Raw genomic sequence first — 19990 nt, forward strand, 5'->3', positions numbered from 1 at the left:
ATGTGTGTCTACTTTCACTAAGTCTTTTCCTCCCGACACTCACAACCAGGAACTTGTTAGTCTTGAAGGTGATGGACTGGCTTACAATTTCCTTTAAGCCAGTGCAGTTTCAAGTTGAAAAGCTTTCAGTGTGAAACCATAAAAACATCACAATAAACCTGACAGCTCAAAAAGTCAGCAAAGTAGAAGTCTGACAGGCTGTTGTTGCCTGCTTAAGGCTACAGCCTATCTGGAGCCTTGAAGGCATGGATGTGTGGCTCAGGCAGGGCACTCCCAAGGCCATCCTACAATCAAAGACCAAAAGTGACCAGAATGTGTTGAAATGTCCCACCTGGACAGCTGGGACAGGCAAAAATCAGCAACTGTTCTTTTTGCAGTCCCACGAGAAGAAGTCAGGTGTATTTCCTATCTTAGTAACTGGAAAAAGTAAATTACAGTATCATCTTATGCAGCTAGTAACAATCAAACACTTTAAGTACAATGTCCTTGTCATGGGCTTAGCATGGAAACTTCTCAAGTTAAAGCGCGTAACTGTAACCCATTAATGTAAGGAACTTGAATGCATGTATGGAAGGTTTAAAGGTACCCTGTAAAAATTTTGATCACTAGTAGTTACTATGGAGCAATGTTTTGATGAATGAGCCCCCATTTTGTTTGTATATTGTGCACAACAACGCATACATTATGCATGCACGTTAGCAATGTGATACACATTCCTGCTGCCAATTTAAAGCTATTCCACTGATTGACAGTTGGTGGCCGTAATGTGCCAAGAAACGTAGCAACGTGCCAGGAGAGGCAGGGAAGAAGAAGGCTGCTAGCAAGCAAACATGGATGGAAACAATGCAGGTTTCAATAAATATATATATATATATATATATATATATATATATATATATATATATATATATATATATATATATATATATATAAAAATCAGCTTTTCAAATGTTTTTGAGGAAGGAAATGTATTCGATATGCTTGTTAGGCATCAAGAACACACACAATACATTTTGGTGAGGAACAGTTAATGTAAACTTAACTTTGTTTGTTTAGAGGAGAACTCCACAGGGTACCTTTAATTAGCCAAAGCCAAAGTTGAACTGGTTATATTGCTGGAATCAAGTTACTTTGCAATCAATTAGATTTTCTTGTGTAGGAATAAACAAAGCAAACGGTCATTGGATGTATTGTAAGAATGTGGACAATCAGATTAAAAATAATCTAGCCAAAACTAGAAAGATATACATATGCTTCCTCTCAGTATACATTTTCTTTACAAAAAATGGTAATTTTGTAATGTAACAAAGAAAAGTAATATATATTACTTGGCTGAACAAGTTGAAACAAGACTGTAACTCTTTCCATGTTTTGAAACTTTGGTACTTAGGCAATTTCTCTTAAATAAATATAATTTGTACTTGTTTGTACTGTACTGTTCACAGCATACCTGGTTTTGCTAAGTGAGAGTAAGAACTGAAACTTTGAAAGGCAAAAATAATTCAGTGATCTGACCCCAATATGATTAATAATGACAACTGTACTACATATTGAATGCTCTGCAGTAAACAATACTGTTTATGTTGGTTATTCTCTATGTAACAAAGACAAATTAGTATTATCTAGTTTATACAACACTACAAAGTGGAACTATATAGCTTAAAAAGTAAATACAAAGCAAAGTTTAATTTTGTTGTAAGAAACAGGCTCGGCTCAGCTTTTATTGGCTCAAACTTGAAAATAGTGATTATTATGTAATCTGTCATACATACAGGGTTGGTTTGGTATGATGCAACTGTCGGGACTGCTGGAGTCATCACAGCTAACTGCCACCCAAGTGATGCTGACCCCACGCTCTCTTACTGTTCAAAAGCACACATGCAGACCTCATCCTCCTCCTCTGGGCTCCTCTCCCATCTTTACGGAATCTCTTTGTGCCTCTTCCTCTCCTCTCCCCCTGTGTATGATCTGATCTGAGCTGTGCCAAGCTGAGCTGGCCTGAATAAAAAGCCTAAGAAAGCCCTGGCTGAGCGGAACCCCCGCAAAAAAAGAGACGAAGAGAGAAAAGGAGAGCAAGAGCAGCAGTGGTATAGCTGAGCCGAAACCTAATAACCTTAATTAGACGGGACACATAAGATGAATGGGGTGGAGCTAAATAAGGTCAAGAGGAAGGACAGAATATGAAAACACATCAATGTTTTTTCACACAGACAGACAGACAAGGGTAAAGAAAAGGACAGAGACAGAGACAGATAGGTGAGAGCTGTTAACAGTGCTTGGGGTCACATACAGTACAGTGGCAATGTTTACCTGCACAATAAAGTCTTTTTGCAACCTAAGCACTCAAATGGTGACCCCTCAATGCAAGTACACATCAAAATCAGAGGGTCCCTGTCTGGACTCGAACAGGGGACCCTGCGGTTAAGTACACACTAAAAAATCCATTCTTATTATATTTCTAATTTTAAGGGGGTTTCGTAGATGTTTTGTTTAGTAAAGAAGATACAGAAGCAGGTACAGTAATGCAAACTAACCTACTGTCTGAAAAACACCATGTCACATTCTGCATGTATTTGTATATTTCATATTTTGGGCACTTCATATTTATTTCCCTGTTTCAGTGTACAGTACTTTAAAAAAAACCACACACACTTTTTTTAACAATAATTTTTCAGACATTTTTGCAGTTTGCTGAATGTTGAAAGGAGAGAGCAACTGTAAACATAAGAGGGTGACATACAGTACAACAAAGATCATGAGCTGGACTGGTACCAATGTTACTGTTACTGTTACATGGTATGCATTATAGATAACCAGGCCACCACAACACACACAAACAGACCCTCCCAAATCCATACAGGATCTCAAAAATTCTGAATTACTGATAGTCAGACATGTACATAATCTATTCTGATTTAGCCTTCCTTCTAATTGCTTCAGTCTTATATATCATTCCTTGACTCATCTTAAGTTTGCACATGCTCCCCAAAATACAGTCTAAATATCTAATTTAAATCTTTTCTGATGAAAATACTTCTTTGAAAATATTTTATGTAATACTTCCTCAAGTGAAATCCTGGGCCTTTCCAATTTAACTGAAACATTTCTTAAAAAATTCTATGTTCACATCTTCAGGATATGATGTCATGTATTGTGATGTTATATAAAACCTATTGGCAGGTTGCTCTTAGAGTTCATATTATAACCGGGACCATTTGATAGTGGGCAGGACACCACGACTTGAAAGGCATGGCAGAAGGGAGACCCAGTCGCAGGGTATCAAAGGTTCATTTCAACATCTCAAACCGGGTGAGACCTCAAAGAGAATACGGCCAATACTGGGTTACTTTGTAAATGTAAATGCAGCTTGTGTCTCTATCTGTGTTTCTGGCTCACTTCAGCACAGCTGCTCCTAAACAGGAACATGGCTGAGAGATGGGGAAAAAAGAAGAAAAAGAGGGTGAGAAAGGACCCAATATAGACATCACAAGCTGTGCTGTCCACTCTGAACTGAGGTGAAAAAAAGATACAGAGAGAGAGAGATGAGTTAAGAAGTGTGAGCACATGAGAGCGGCAGATGGACCAATAGAAAAGACAGAAATGGGAGTTTATAGAAAAGGCTAAATCTGGCCCATGGTACAGACGTAGCTCTTTGTCACTGCTGCATCACACAGCGAGCTCCATGAGCACTTGGATCACACATTTTTTGGTTATGTAGTATTATTACTTTGGAACATCGCAGTGATGACAATGTTAAAGTACAGTCTGTCAGCTTTAATTTCAGGGTGTTTTCATCACAACCGGATGAACACTGAGAGAACTAAAGCCCTCTCTTAGTGCATGTTCTCCCAGTCTTTACGTGCCACAAGTATTTGGACAGATTAAGATTAGGTTTACATTCAAAAAGTAGTCACTTTCACTATCAAGAGCCCACATTTTAATATACACTGACAGGACTTTGCCAGTATGAAGATAGAGGATTAAAATGCCAGTCAGTTGACAGCTGTGGATAATCGCAGCACATGGCAAAGTATGTTGTCACATATTTGTGCATGAATCTGTGCTCTTATGATGCTAAAACATTGACAGTATGGTTGTTGAACAGTGATTGTCCGATCATAGCTTAGCAAATGTAACTGGGCATGGCTGGTCGCTCAAGCTTTAGATTTCTCTGCATGTTGCAAGCGGTATGCATGGGGCTATAGTAAAAGGAACCCTCAGCATTGAAATTGTTTGGAGGGAGGTATCTTTTTTTTAGCCTTTCCAAAACCAAAAACACAAGAGTAAAAGTGTAAAGGATGGATTAAACAGTGTGTTTATCTGCTCTAACATAAGCTGCAGTTGTTAGCATGTCGGGCTAACCAGCTTACTACCTACAGTAGTAATTGAGCATTACTTTAGAGGCCAAGGAGCACATCATTAACTAACTACATCAGTTTGTAAGGTTAGAGATTATGTAAAAAGAAAAGCCCTGTTCACGAGTAGCACATCAGTCGTATTTACCCCACTGTGTGTGCTGGTCCTGGATGCTATCAGAGTTTAGGCTAACGTTAACTAACCCAAGCCAATGTTACCCAAGATAATTTACCTTTGCCAAACACATTGGTTGGTCCTCATCCTAAAAGCTTCTTTTCTTGTAATGATGAAAGTGAAAACACACTGTTTGAAAATACAAATGGAACAAATATGTAAACTAAGCAGCGAAATTGCTGTTTCTTTATTTAGCCTTACATGTCTACAGCTTTAGCCTCAATATTTAAGTTTGTTATCATGTATGTAACCATCAAGTACATATTTAAGAGACCTTTTACAAGACTCTCATTTTAAAATGAGTCAGATTGAAACATTAAAAAGTCAGGCAGAGCCAGCATTTTACAAACAATTCATGGAGCTAAAGTTAGCTTAATTAGCTAACCAGCTACAGCTGACAAAATTTGCCAGCGAGAGTTGTCATTACAAGCAACAAAATAGACAGTTCTGGGCTAGAGATGAGAAGGTGCTTTTGCCTACTTCTGTCTGAAATTAATGACACATTGTTTCAAAAATTATTACGAATTTCGAGGGGTAAATCTGACACCGTTTTCATTGTAAACTGTATATGTGCCATGTGAGAACAGAAAACTTGACAAGGTGTAGCAACCGTAACTAAAAGGGGACTTTCAAACCTTACACTCCTGCTGTAGATCTTCAGTAGCAACATGCATGACTCCAGAAGTCATTTCCCCACTGAGCTCTGAGCACTGAGTAGCAGAGATGAGCTGCATGACTTTAACATACATGCACATCTTCAAGCTCCATATCAGGAACATTAAGTTTTAATACCGGTGTGATGACTTTACTGTGCTGTAGTTCTTAAATGATTCATCCAAATAGGAATTAAATTCCCACAAATTGTGACTGAAACACTGAAATCATTATTCCATTTAGCTTTTGCATCCAAAAGCATGAGGAAAAAAAATGTTTCTTTCCCAATCTGGACATGAACATCCTTCCATGGAGTCTTACAAAACATAAATAAATGAAGCAAAAGCAAATTTAATAAAACCTAGGAAGGCTTTTGTACTCAGAGCATGTGGGAACACTTCAAAGCAGATTCACCTGCATTATTCTGAGAAGAATAGCATGCATTATGCAGTATTTTGGCTTTTCAAGAGTCACATTCACATGCATTACACAGCAAAGACAACAGGCATTATACAGGCATATCGGTTCATATTCTCCCAGTTATTACTGCGTCTCCCATCTGAACAGAGGAGATTCTGAGTTGGTGGCTTGTAATTGTTGTTCTTGTTCTTGATGTTGTTTATGGTTAATTAATGAGCTTGTGGATCAAAGGGAGAATCCTTGATCCCACTGGAAGTTTCGACCCATATCTCTTCTCTATCCTCCAAAAGCACTCTCCCTCTACTTATCAATACAACACAGCAGATATAAAATACACGATAGGAAAACAAAACAAAAAAAGATCTGCTGTAACTGCATAGTCACAAGACTCCTAATGTAGATAGAGTCTGTTTGTTTATTGGATGTGAGTCAGATGACTACTGAACAATATAGGTTAGGATGATCCAGCCTTTGAGCTACACACGAGTTAGTTTATAGCACTACTGTATGATGTAATGAGCAAGGACTTACCTTCTAAATCTAAATTACGTACACTTTCAAGGCACTTTCTAATGATGCACATTTGCAGGTGTCTTGAGTAGGAGTATACTGCTCCATAGCAATGACTGACCACACCATACTGTCTCTGCACAGGTTTGATAGGGTTATTTTACAACAGCTGCTGCAAACTCTGTCTTTTAGAAATGGTTATGGTTAACACATTCAAGCATCGTAACACATTTCGTTCACAAGCCAAACGGACAAATTACAAAACAGTATTAGTTTGCACTGTGATATTATCTCTTCAAGCAATTCTATTGGATCTCCACTCTAATTAGTTGGTTAACCCATATTGAAAAAACAAACAAAAACAAAAACAAAGTAACTTGTATCTTAGACCTGTTGAATTTGACCTGTTTAATTTGATGGTCATCAACAGAGATTGATAAAAGTCATACAAACTATTTCATGTCTCTTCAAAGCCCCTGAAAACCTTTATACCTAAATAAGCAAAACCAAAGCTGAAAAAAACATCTTTAGGTAGCCTATTATTCATTAAGACTTCAACGCTCAAACACTCAGCTAGTCTGCATCATCACGACTGTGTGGGTGCTTTGATCAGAGGTGATGGACAGGGATCAAACAACACACCAACTCTTCTTATTATTATGATTAAAATGTTGCTAAATGCTGATTTGTGGAAGGAGGTACGTGACATCACCTTTTTCCAGCTGAGCCTGGCCCACACTTAGCAGTAAATGCATTTCCCTCCATCCAGAAATCCTAATAAATAAATAAAAAACGTTGAAATATTGCAAACAAAGTTTTTACGCTTGGCTAAGGTTGGTGTATCAATAAAGGCAAAATGCAACAAAATGCAATGGAAACAGGCTTAGCGAATAAATCCTGACATAAATGAAGCATGTGACTTAAACGTCCAGTTAAGCTTCAGCTCCACTACAGCAGATCTGTGTGGATCAATAAGGAGAGTTTAAAGTTCCACAAACTAAAACATGAAACAAATAGAAATGACATTATATCGTCTTGTTGCGCCGTCTTCTTCTGCAATGGTTTAATTAGCGCCACCAAATGTTTATTTTGATGCGGCCAACGCCTAATATTTGCGTAACAGTATGGGAATGCACATTAATTAGCATTTTAATTTGCTGATTTTCTGGAAGTTTGGCTAAAATTTGAACTAAATTTGGGTGGAAACTTGGCTAGTGCACTCTAACTTCTGTCTGAAAATCGTGTGTTCGTGGAGGACCCCGTAACTCATACTAAGAAGCTGATTGAGAACAGAAATTTTCAGGGCCTATAATGCCATGATTTGTTTAGATTTCCAAGCAAAAGTATTTATATTGCAGTACCTGCACTTCCAGTTGCCCCCATTAAGTTTGATACACATACATGTGTAATTTGCTTTAATCCAATTTGTTGTTCATAAACCTAAAGACTTTAGTTTCTATCAAAAGTTTCTTAGTTATTTGAGCGTGAAGGTTTATTCTTGACCTTGGGAGCAGTAGTTTGACAAAATAATCTTAACTCAAGGTCCACAAACAAGCTTTTTTTCCCCATCAGCTTTCAATAACATCTCACAGTCTTTATGAGCAAATGGAGTTTGCTGAGTTGTCATAGTGTGGGTTCAGCTGTCACGTGACCTAAGTATGGAACTGCGTATGCAACGTGTTATCAGATGGTCGTTTATTTGTCTTTTGTTGCCAGCTTTTCCTTGAACTTCACTTTGGTTTGTAAACTAGCAGCAATAGGTAGGATTAAGTCTAAGGATTAAGTTCTTAAAAAGATTTAAATTGGTTTCCTGAAACACAAAGATACCCCTGATTTCACTCGAGAGGAGTCCTTGAATGTCTCTTTCGCAACGGCCAGAAGTGGCTTGAAACATTTCAGGTGAGTTTGAAAATCTGAAGTGCCTGAGGACAGGTAGTCTTAACCTTCATCTCTGTTTCGTCGAAAACCACAGCAGAGAAATCCTCCATCTCTTGGACTCCCTCCTTCATCATTTTCAGCTTGCTCGCCTGTGGCTGCTTTAATAATTTTAGAAATGCATTCTGAGCCTATGACAACTGAAAGACATTGACAATAACAAAATTGACAACACCCTGACATCATTCTATAACAAAGGGCACAACATACAGTAATGATAACAAAATGCCAAATCCATGGTGTTATCATTTAAGTTTCACAATTGATTAAAAATGTAATTAAAAATGAACAGTCAAATGCTGGTGAGTGTGAATGATTTGCAGGCCCATGAGTTCAGAGGTGGTTCTGTACACCTTCAGACTGACACCAACAGCTTGTGTGCACTGATAAGAGGATGTGTTACATCACTACCTGCCCACCTTTTCCTTATCACTCGAGCCTCACAGATAAATGTCATGCAGTTTCGCTGTTTCTCAGAAACCTCAGTGGACATGTTAACTGCATTATGTAATTTGTTTTTATTACTCACAGACAATGAAAAGCAACACGCAATGAAGTTGAAAATTAAAATGCTTGTGCCTCTATCCCCTCGAGTTGTTGTAGTTTCGCTTTTTTCCCTCTTTGTTTTTATCTCTCTCTGCATCCGTCTGTCTTTCACTCATTTTCTTTTTTCATCATTTGATTGCCTTTCCTTTCATTTCAGGCACCGGTCCACTGGGAAATGTTAAAGTGCCCTTCCACTCTGATAGCTTTTTAAACCCACTCAGATCAGACATCCATGCAGATTCATGTGAAAAATCCGACTCATTCGGACAAGAATTTGCACGTCTGGTGAATAATATGCATATTCACCAGACGTGAACACACCTCATATCACTTTCTCACTGTCACAGCTGAGAAGTGAAGGAGTAAGAAGCATGAGGAAGCGAGTGAGAAGGCGGCAGGAGAAGAGAAGGTCCTGGAGTCATCAGAGGGTAAAAATAAATACTTACTTCCTCCTCAAGTCACTGCTGTATATCAGGTTACAGTCTTAGTCAGTTTGGTTAAAAGTGGGTTTAAGGTTGAGCAAAACTAGGGGAAGTAAAACAGAAGACATGAATGATAAGAGAAATCAGGTAGGGAAATAAATGTGTGGCCCAAGAGTGGAAAGGAAGTCTGGAATCACTGGAGGTGTGAGAAAGGGAAGGAGTTCACATACGCATTAACAATACGGCCAATTTCCAAAGCACCTCACCTACTCTGTATGTCTTTGAACAGGACGAAACCTGCAGAAACCAAAATACAAACACTGGGAGAACATCAGAACTCCACAAAGTGTGCCCTGCTGGTTAAATCACAGACCTTCTTGCTTTGAGGTGACCACTGAGCCCTACTTCTGACTTAATTAGCAAAGTTTCTAAGTCTGTGAGTGGGCAGTTAGCCAATAACAATTCAGAAATGTGTCACTTAACAGCTGCTCGGACAGCTGTTTAGTGACATGAGGTTCAACTACGTTCAATAATTAGAAAGGATCTGCAAATAGAAATACAGCACAAAGGAACTGCCATTACTAACAATATTTTTATATAAACAATGGATCAAGAGACTAGGTGTCATGTGAAAGGGGCTGCTCATCTGCTGGATGTGTGAATTAGCAACTGTTTGCTAATGAATTTTCCACAACAACAAGTGATCATACTGTATGCTGTGTTATGTTTTCTGTTTATTCCGCCACCTACAAGTGGCCAAAAAAATATACTAATCCAACTTTAAAGATAAGTGCACTGTAAAAAGGACTGGGTGATGGAGGGAAAATATTATCTATTGATGACAGTCAAAATCTATGGCCAATGGATTTTCCCCCCTAGATTTAAATGAGTACAATAAGTGCTTTTATATTTCACATTTGATGCCTTGAATGCTGCAATCAGTAGTTTCAATGGAAGCTGCAATATGGGGGCATAGCCTGTACAAAGTCCTACAAAGCATACAACAACTCACCTGCAGCGCTGCACTGTGGCCTTTCACAAGACATCACATGGGTGATGTTCTGTTTAAAACCTCCTTACCCCCAACCCAAAGTCACTGGCCATTGGCAGTTAAAGGGGTGACAGAATTTGCCCTATTGCCCAATCCTACTTTTAAATTGCTTTTATTTAGGTCATTTATCTTATCTAAGACTTTTTATTGCCCTGTGCACAGTGCACATATGAACAAAAGAGGATGAGGAGGAAAAGAGCATAGAGCGCCTTGAGATTTAGCTCAAATATAAACAAAGTCAAAGTCAACACAACACATTAGCATCATTAAATTAAAACTAAACTAGGTCACAAACACGGACGTGTTTCCCAGGTTAATGAAGGCTGAGCCCTGTCCAATATTTATTTGTGTCTGGCAGGCCTGTATGTATCCAACAAGGCTTGATGTGACATTTTCAAAAATCAATAACTTGTTGGGTCAGATTTTGTCTCAGTCGCTGCAGCGAGGCAGCTGAAACAGGAGTGTTGACAGCTACTCATGTAAATGGCACAATTTCTGAATCTTCGCATCGGGACTGACAGTAGTGCTGCTGACCCTGAATGCACGAACACATACACACACTAACACAATAATTATATATCGCCCCTTACCCCATTTTATACAAATATTACAACTGTGTTCCACTGTCCCTCTGACGCCTATTAAACCAGATTGCTGACAACGTTGGTGGTGAACAATAATGTTCCTCCCCTGGGGTCAGCCACTTTCACATTTTACTATATTTCCGCTAGACAACTTGTTACACATCAAGGATAAGGAAAACGCTTATGTTCTGCATGACAGGCTTATTTAAACAAAGCCATCACAAGCGTGGCTGGTCTGGGTCCAAAGGAGAGCCTGTGCTGCGATTGTGTCCCACACTGATTCAAGCTCGCTGTGAAAGCCCAATTGAGACTGACAGCCGAGCAAATGGACAAATAAATAAGTAAACACCATTAAAAATGCACCACACATACATGTGCATAAATAATTAAAACATATTTTTGGCAAACACAGGCAGAATTATTTCTTATTAAAGAAATATAAAACCGTGGATTAATTAATCATGTATATGCCCCCCATTCCTCACTACCCGTTAGAATACATGGACGTTGCCTTTATTTTCCTCTGCCGATGTCATTCTAACTGGGAGTGTTTCCTAATTGCTCAATCTAACAGGAAACTGGACACAACTCCCATCATCCGTCACACAGCTGGTAACATTATGCCTGATGTCCAGTTATTAGAGCTCTTCGCCATGCACTGCAATCACTATTTTTGATAATAACTTGCTAAGGGAATAGCTCTTGATGTTAAAATTTTAAATCAATGCAGCTGCAGAAAGAACAAGTACTTAGGTGAGAATTTTCCATTCCCCTGCACAGCTCTCACAAGGCTGAAAAACTTAAAAACATGTTTTATCTGTATTCTTTCTTTATCTTTGCTTGCTAATATACCAATTCAGGTATTTCTCAATGCAAAGCTCCAAGTGGCTCCGTAACATCAATAAATCAGTACCACATGTAAATCAAATTACTGTCAACAAACAAGATCATTGGCCCCTACACTATTTTTTGTATTGTGTGGCAGCAGCTGGGACTTGCACTATTCATCTAGAGCAAACAGAGTGAATGCTGTTTGAGGTTCTGGCACTGGCAGATGATACAGAGAGTGAAATGCAGATGGAAAAGTCATGTTTATCCTCTTCAGTAAAACAAACAGGATAAACCTTAGACTGAAGAATCAACTTCCTCTTTGGAACAAGAAGCAACAGGGTTTATGTGGTTGGAATTTTGAAAATACGCTGGAATGATAAAAAGACTACAAATAGTCTTAACCATGGTTATTAATAATAATAAAACAGTAATTATATGAAGGTGGCACAGTGAATTTCATAAAGATATGTTTGACATTTTATTTCTCAGCCAGGCCAGTGTCTACCTGGAGTCTCGTCATTACCGTGAGGTTGCCAGGCTTTACGCTAGCTGTTTCCCCCTACTTCCAGTCTTTATGCTAAGCTAAGCTAATCGCCTGCTGGCTCTATCTTCATATTTATTTATATTTAGTGGTATCGACCTTCTCATCTTACTCTCAGCAAGAAAGTGAATACGAGTATTTCTCACAATTTTTAACTGTTCCTTTAAATGCTGCAGATGTAATGCATTCGCAACCCTCCAATTAACGCTAATTTGTTACCAACCGGGAAAAATGAACATCCCAAACACAGAACTGTGGCACTTCCTTGACGAGTATCATAACTAATACAGAGTAAGGAATACAAAGAGACAGCACTTACCTCTATGAGTTTGCGTTCATAGCTGGCGGCCAGCTCCTCAATGTCACCCATGAATTTATTCTGTGGGACAGGAGCCTGGTCTTCACTTGACCGCAACATTGACAGGGCTGCAGCAAAAAGAGAGAGAGAGAGCGCAGCTACATTTACAAAAGCGCACAGATACTGTCACATGTCAAAAACACGCACTATGAGGAACCAACTTTTTTCACAACCAATTACAAACAGTGGACTTCTGCACATAGTGTCGTCTTCTGTAACGAGGTGTGACACCTGATGCTTTTGTTTTAGCAGCGAGAGAACAATACACAGGGAGTAGCAGATCTATATAATATACACATTACCAGCCAGGCAAGATCCATGAATCTCTATTTTATTTAATTAATGGCACACACTGAAGTAGATATGAGTCATGCACATTATAAAGAAAACATGCAATCATGCAGGAGGCATACAAACACCCACCCACAGAAAGACACACAAATCTTCAAATACATGCACTTTCTTGTACGTACATTATAAAATGCTGTAACACACACACATTTTTCCTTCTGCGAAAACTTCTTAGTGTTCTGTCAAAAAGAGAAACTCCCCTTCTCTCACCATCGTCTGTTTTGTTCTGACTTTCTGTTCAGACAGAGCTTATTGTTTCTCTGCACTACTGTAGCTCGCTAACCAGCTAAAGTCATCACGGCGGAGCCTAAAGCACCACTTCTGAGCCCATAAACATCAACTAATCGGGTTCCCTCAGCGAAGAATGGCAGAACTTCGCAGAAGTCGGAGCTCTGTATCTTTTTGCGGAGGGGTGGTTGGGAGACAGATTGTTTTCTCACCTCAGCAAAAGCAAATTAATGCTGTTATTTCACTGCCACCACACACAGCTAACACCTAGACAAACACACTGAGGATGGGAGGAGGGAGAGACAGGGAGAGAAAGAGGAAAATAAAGTTCCGCATGTCAGGAGGCTGCACAGAGCTCAAATAAACTTGTGGCGATTGCTCTTCAGGGAGGAGTTTTAGAAAATATACAGCTGGACTGTGATTAGAAAAAGAGTGAACCCCCAGCAAGTGTCTGAATGTCTAGACAGAGTGAGGCAGGTATTGATGAGGAAGGCTGGCTCATTGTAGTTCCAAATAGACGGGACCGCAGGGAAAAAAGCAGAGAGAGAATCACAAGTAGGTACTGACGGATAAAGTCAGCCCAGTGGACTACAGATATACACACTCACACACACACACATAAACCTGCACTGTATATATGCATTGTCAAATAAATAGACTGGCCTTCTTGGTGACACTTTTTGTCCATTCATTACACATTATATCTCAGACGATGTTTGCATCTCTTTTATCTTTCCTGTTCTACTGACAGGCACAGGGTAGCAGCATGGTGTCAGGGTGGGTTAATGCTTTACTCAAAGGCAACTTGGCGATACTTGCTGAGGGAAAGTGTTAGAAGGACTGCATCAAATTACAATAAAAAAAACATGTCCTCCAACCTTTCCAAACCACTTTTACACCAGTTCAATGGAAATCATACAGAGTTAGGAATAGGCAACCAAGAAGTAAGAGAACATTATTCTCAGCTCTCTGCTATGTGAATTGCACACGTGAAATACTGCGCTGTGGCTTCGGGGTTAAGATGCTGACTATGATCGAGACGAGTCCATCTCTCTACTGGCGCTATTAAAAAAAAGCATAAAATGCCCCAAAAAATACTTAATAAATAATAAAACAAAAAACCGTGAAATAATGCTGAAGCAAAAAATTGTGGTCCATCCTGCACTAAATGAAATGGGAAAGGAAACATGAAGTGTGTTTTCTTCATAATAGCTGCCACTGACATACTATCGAATCAATCAACTCAATTTGGAACCTTCTTTTTTTTTTAAATAAATGATATTTTTATAAAGAGAATAAACAGTTTACATCTCGCTCTTACATTGGCAGCTCCTTTTTCTTTCACATCATCATCATCACAAGAAAACATCAGCAACAAAAAAGTGAGAGAAGAACAAGAATGTACCCATCCCAATCTGGACAACTGTAGTCACTGAAGTATTCTCATGCACTTGATACAGCTGTATACTAAATTAGGAAAGTGCAACAAGGGCATACACACATTTAAAACAGCAGGTGCAACTGTACATTTTTATAAAATGATAAAGGTAGGGATATATTCAAAGCAGGGGACCACAGGAACCTTCTTAATCAAAAACCAGTGAGTCATTTTTAAATTTAATTTACCAACCCAGGTTTTAAGAGTCACTTTTAATTTAAAACTGGTGATGTTCCAGAAACAAACCTGCTTCTTTGACCTCTGGCCTTTTATGCCCAAAGGGATTCAATTTATACTGCTGGAGACAGCTGGAGATGAAGGAAAGCTGCAAATCTTCACATCTGGCATTTTTATTTGATTAATTACTTAAATTGCCAATTACCGTTTTTAAAAAATGAGTAATCAGCTCATTGATTTATTGTTTCAGTATTCATTTAGAGGCCTGAACAGAACAAAAACACAGATCAGAGTCACATATATAGAGTACACGTACAGAGATACAGACATCAAACCTAAACAACAAAGATCTGTCACGCTACTGACACAGCGAGAAAGTTACACACACACACACACACACACAAACCAGCCCACACACATGTATAGAAGGTTGTACGTACACATGAACTCACATAAACACACACACACACACATATACACATATATATACAGAGGCTGACAGAAATGCATTATCATGGCTCCTGCAAAGGGCCCAGGAGCACAGCAATCCCCAAGCTTATCTTTGGCCCACCAATAGCACCGTACTGTATACCTCAGTCAGCAGCCTAATAGCCTAGAAAACTACTGTACACACACATGCACACACACACAAGCACACACACACACAAAGACACACACACAGAGAATAAAAATATATGTATACTGTAAAAAAGAAAATACCAAAAGATGTACTTTCACAGTGAGAAAGGAATCCAAGAAGACACACACACAAAAATGGGAACAGTGGCATATAGGTGACAAACAAACACACATACACACACACACACACACACACACACACACACACACACACAAAAGGATTGCTGACGGTTGCTCTTGCGGTACCAATTTGTCTCAGCTCTGAGGTTTTTCTCCCCTTAAGTTGGATTTCTGTTACCTGCCACATTGATAGGCTCTTAATAATGACACATACACAAGGTGTGTGGGCGAACGAGAGAGCGAGGGGGAGGGGGAGTTGACAGAGAAGGGGGCACACACAGATGTTCCTGACTCTAGGAAATTGGACAGACAGCTGGTTTGTAATAACAGAAGTAACTGAGCAAAACTTCCTAGCAGCTGTTTGTGTGTGTGTGTGTGTGTGTGGCATGTAGAAAATGTTGATCTACATATGAGCAATATGCTGTATTTCAAGTGCAACTGCTGCAGGAAGAGTGTCACATCATATTATAAAACTGTTTATTAGTGTGTGTGTGTGTGTGTGTGTGTTGTGCTGCACTGTCCCATTCCCACAAGTGTGCATCTCCTGGGTTTTCACCTGAGTGTGTGCATCTCCAGAGACGTCTCTCTCTAATGATCAGTGTGTGAGATAATGAGCCAGTTTAGTGGGGAAGTCCACTGAGAGATGTGTGTGTGTGTGTGTGTGTGTGCGCGCGCACACAAACCCACACACACACACACACACACACACACACAGGCCAGCGACTGCATCTCCACATTGAGGAGAATTTCCCCCGAAACTGGACTGAATGTTCAAATTGTTGCATCCAGAAAAATGGTACAGCAAAGTTTTAGTTCTGCTTTAGCTACGGTTGCCCATGAAACAGCTGTCAGATACAAAGCTAGTCCATGTTTATTTGGAACAAGCAGCCTAACGATGAGATCCAGGGAGGACTGAAAGTACAGACGTTTTGGTAAATAACTGGGATAATGTGCAAAACCTTCTATCCAGGTCTATCCTATACATGTTTCATTTGTTATTTCTAACAATGTTTTCCCATTTCAAGTGAGGCCAAAAACAACTAGACCATATTATGGAAATATTTATTAAATTTCAATTCAGAATGTCTGCTTCAGCATATCACATACAGCATGTAACATACACTATGAGGGTCACATTTGGCCTGGGACAGAAGTCATCCTTCACTCTGTCCACTGTAACTGTCCAACAGAGCAACAACCAAAAAAAAGCCCCATCCAGAAATGTTTAAAGACATATAGAAACACTCGGCTTGGAATAATAATTTGTGTCTAATATCATTTTTAAACAGCCAGTGAAGTCCCAATCCATTTTTAAAAAGGTGCATATCCTTCTACAATTAAACAGTCTTGTACTTAGCTACCTTTTATTTTTCATCAAAGAAACTTAAAACATTAGCAAGGGACTATCCGCCGCTAATTCAGTCAGGTCATTTCTAAATTCCAATGTCCACCCTTTTTGAGACCTTCATCCTTTTGTTGTCTTGGGTTTTGCCTCAGACTCCCAGGAGCACAGAGCTGAGAGAGCAGCAGCAAGATGGCCATAGATAATCTACTGTACACAAAACAGTGGGCTCCCCTCAGACCACAATACTCTCAAACACAAGACAGACAGAGAAGGCAGGTAGAGTGAAACATGTTTAAAGAAACAGAAAAGCAACGAAGGATGGTTATCAAATACCAAGTCAATACTCGAGTTGAATGGCCTTTTGGGGGAGGAGAACAAACCTTTACTGTTAAACAAATCTTTAGTGTCTGTGAGAGACGTCAGGTTATTGATAACTGTGCTCAATGTCCCCCGTTTCAACTAGCCAGACGGCACCTGTATTTGTGCCTGATAAATGGGATTTCGGAATTTTCCATTCAGTGCGTCCTCCATATTTCTGTTGTTTTCACTTGCAGATTAAAATTATTCTAATTCTGAGTCACGGAGCAGATGGACATCACAGCTTACAGAGCAAACTGCTGTCTAAAGCAAAGTCTGTCTCATTTATCTGTCCTGGGGTGTTGAGGGCAAGCTGCTGGAAACTGCCTGCCTGTGATCTGCTGTTGCTACCAGCTGGAAGGACGGGGAAGGAGAGAGATGAGACGGCTGAATTCAGTCTGACCTTAGACACATTACATATAGCAGCAGGTTCGTATACAGCCTGCACTTCGTTCCTCTTGTCACGTCAAAGACAGTAGAAAGGCAGGAATAGAGAAATCTCACATTAGAAACGACTTATAAGCTAACCCTTCTGTGAAATCAAGAAAAACCTTAAATATCCTCTCCAAAGTGGAAACTTTGACGGGTGACAATAACGTCGGTGCCAGTTGTCGGGAAACCAGGGCAGAGGCTGACACACTTGACTAATGCGACTCCGTCCATTAGCAGTAAGGAGACGTGGCTCTGCATCCGCGACCCCGAGTGCACGGCAGCCTGGAGAACAAACAAACGTCCGTCCTGCTCCATCTGAGGCGCTTGGCGAGCCAGAGCAAGCCTGCTAAATAAAACAAGCGCAGGGCTGCCTCCACAATAGGACTAATGCACAATCAAGTGGAGCGCTTCTTGTAATGCCGTAACAGCACAAACCCGCGGCACTCACACCACTGTGAAATTGGGGCTCTTCTGAATCTCATCCTCCATATCTTATCTTCTTATGAAATCACTCCATCCCTCCCAGCTCCTGCTTGCCATCCTTTGTTCTTTCTGCTGTTGTGCCCCTAACTTTCTTTCATCTCTTTTTGCTTAAAAACATGTCCTTGTTTTTGTTGAGTCTTCTCCTCTATGAGGTATTGATTTGGTCTCTTTTTTGCTTGATTTTGTTGCGTCTTTCTTCCAAACTTCTGTACTCCCACCCTCTACTCGTTTATGCAGCCTTCATTCATCCTATTTCTTCACACCTGCTTTACCTTTGAAATCTTCCTCACTCCTTACCCATTTATATCTGTCTCTCATCTCTCCTTTAATTTCTTTTTTCCCCCTTATCAAGCAATCATTCATTGCCATTCACTTTAACTGAGCAGCGTAATGCGCTGTGGTGTTACAGCAGTCCCATGCCACTAATCACGTATGTTGTGAAGGCCGGCCACTTTCCACCATGCATATCAATGAAGACTTGCATAAAAAGATTTTTCACACATGCACACACATGCACACACCTACACACAAAGTGAGCACCACACATGCAGACAGACGCCAAAGCAAATTAAGGTTCTGTTTTTCATTAGAAAACTACAAGATCGAAAATCACGAGTATAAGGAAAATGTCTTTGTGCCTCGCTACACTAATAATAGCATGCCTTCCCTCCGCTCTCAACAATACACACACTGGCACACACAAAGTTGAGTTAATCATGCAGTCAGGCCATACATTGTTGATGGGCTGGCTATGGAGCAGGCAGGCGGCTGACAGTTAATTAACGAGTGCTAATCAAAAGCAATCTTCTTTCATTTTCTAATCGTTTATAGTTCATTTCTCGCGTTCCCCTCTTACAGATAACACAGGCCTTTGTGTATCAGTACATGTATGTGTATGTACGAGATTTTCATTCACACACACGTGAGGCAGAAGGTTTGGAAATCACTATTCTCCTCGCTCTGATGGCTCCAGTCAGGGAGCTCTGTGCTGGCCTGACTCACTCAGAGGCCTGCTGATCACGAGTGGAGAACCACTGACATCCTGATCACACATGTATGCACAAAAACACACAGCAGCTACTCCACACCTGTCTTCAGCTTTCCATAAGCTGTCTGAGGTGGCAGGAAAGATACCGCTCCAATTACGGGGAAAGATCAGAGAGAACAGCTTAGTAAGGGATTTCACTTGAACAAAGAATACCAAGAAATGTGGACAAATGACAAAATGATGCATCTGTTTCTGAAAGCAGATCCTCCTCTGAGTACACTACCCAAAAAATTTAATGCGCAGGATTTGGATTATCAAGTTAAATTACGATATCTTGAATCTTGTTAATGTTTTAATTTATTGTTTAATCTACACACACAGTCAAAAGAGCTCTGTATGTATAAAAATATACCTATAACATACACACACTGTCAAACCTATCATTTCAAAACCATCTGGCTGTTTGTGTGCATGCTCTACTTTCATTTAAAGAGGGCTCTTTGAGTGTTTGTTTTTTGTCCAGAATAGCTCCATCACAGCAAACCACAGCCATCTCCCATCTATCACGACCAGACCGCAGCCAGCTTCCAGTCCTGTATCACACAAAAGGTGAAAAGCGGTTGAAAGTACTTTTCTTCTGCCCTAGAATATCCTTTTTCACACCACACACCAGGTCAAATTATGTCCCAACCCAAATAGAAGTCTGAAAGCATTTTTTCCCGTGGAAATGTAACAGTGCAAAATATCATGATTTTACTTGATTATACTTTTCGATTGTCCACTGACCTGCTCCCTTAACATAATGTCTCATCAGTATAAAATCAGATGGCAGATGGTACGGAATACTACTGGACAAACATTTCCTATTTACCAGCCATTCATAGTAACAAGAAGAGATGTTGCAGGCCTGGTGACATAACAGCATCAAAATATGGTCATGACTCATGCTGAACATTTGTAATGGTAAGAAAACATTAAGTGTGTTGGTGAGTTTTCACTCAGATTTTGTTGATGATAAAATGGGCACAGTCAATAACACGTGTTCAAGGG

General features: G+C 39.8%; 1 protein-coding gene across 1 annotated transcript in view; it reads right to left on the reverse strand.

Moving 5' to 3' along the window:
- Positions 1–19990, reverse strand: part of snx29 (sorting nexin 29) — a 128990-nt gene that overhangs the window by 52526 nt on the left and 56474 nt on the right. The window contains exon 15 of the mRNA XM_044178470.1: positions 12344–12450. Coding sequence (XP_044034405.1) covers positions 12344–12450 — 107 coding nt within the window. The remainder of the gene's footprint in view (positions 1–12343; positions 12451–19990) is intronic.

Source organism: Siniperca chuatsi, linkage group LG20 (genome assembly GCF_020085105.1).
Source record: "Siniperca chuatsi isolate FFG_IHB_CAS linkage group LG20, ASM2008510v1, whole genome shotgun sequence".
NCBI lineage: Eukaryota > Metazoa > Chordata > Actinopteri > Centrarchiformes > Sinipercidae > Siniperca > Siniperca chuatsi.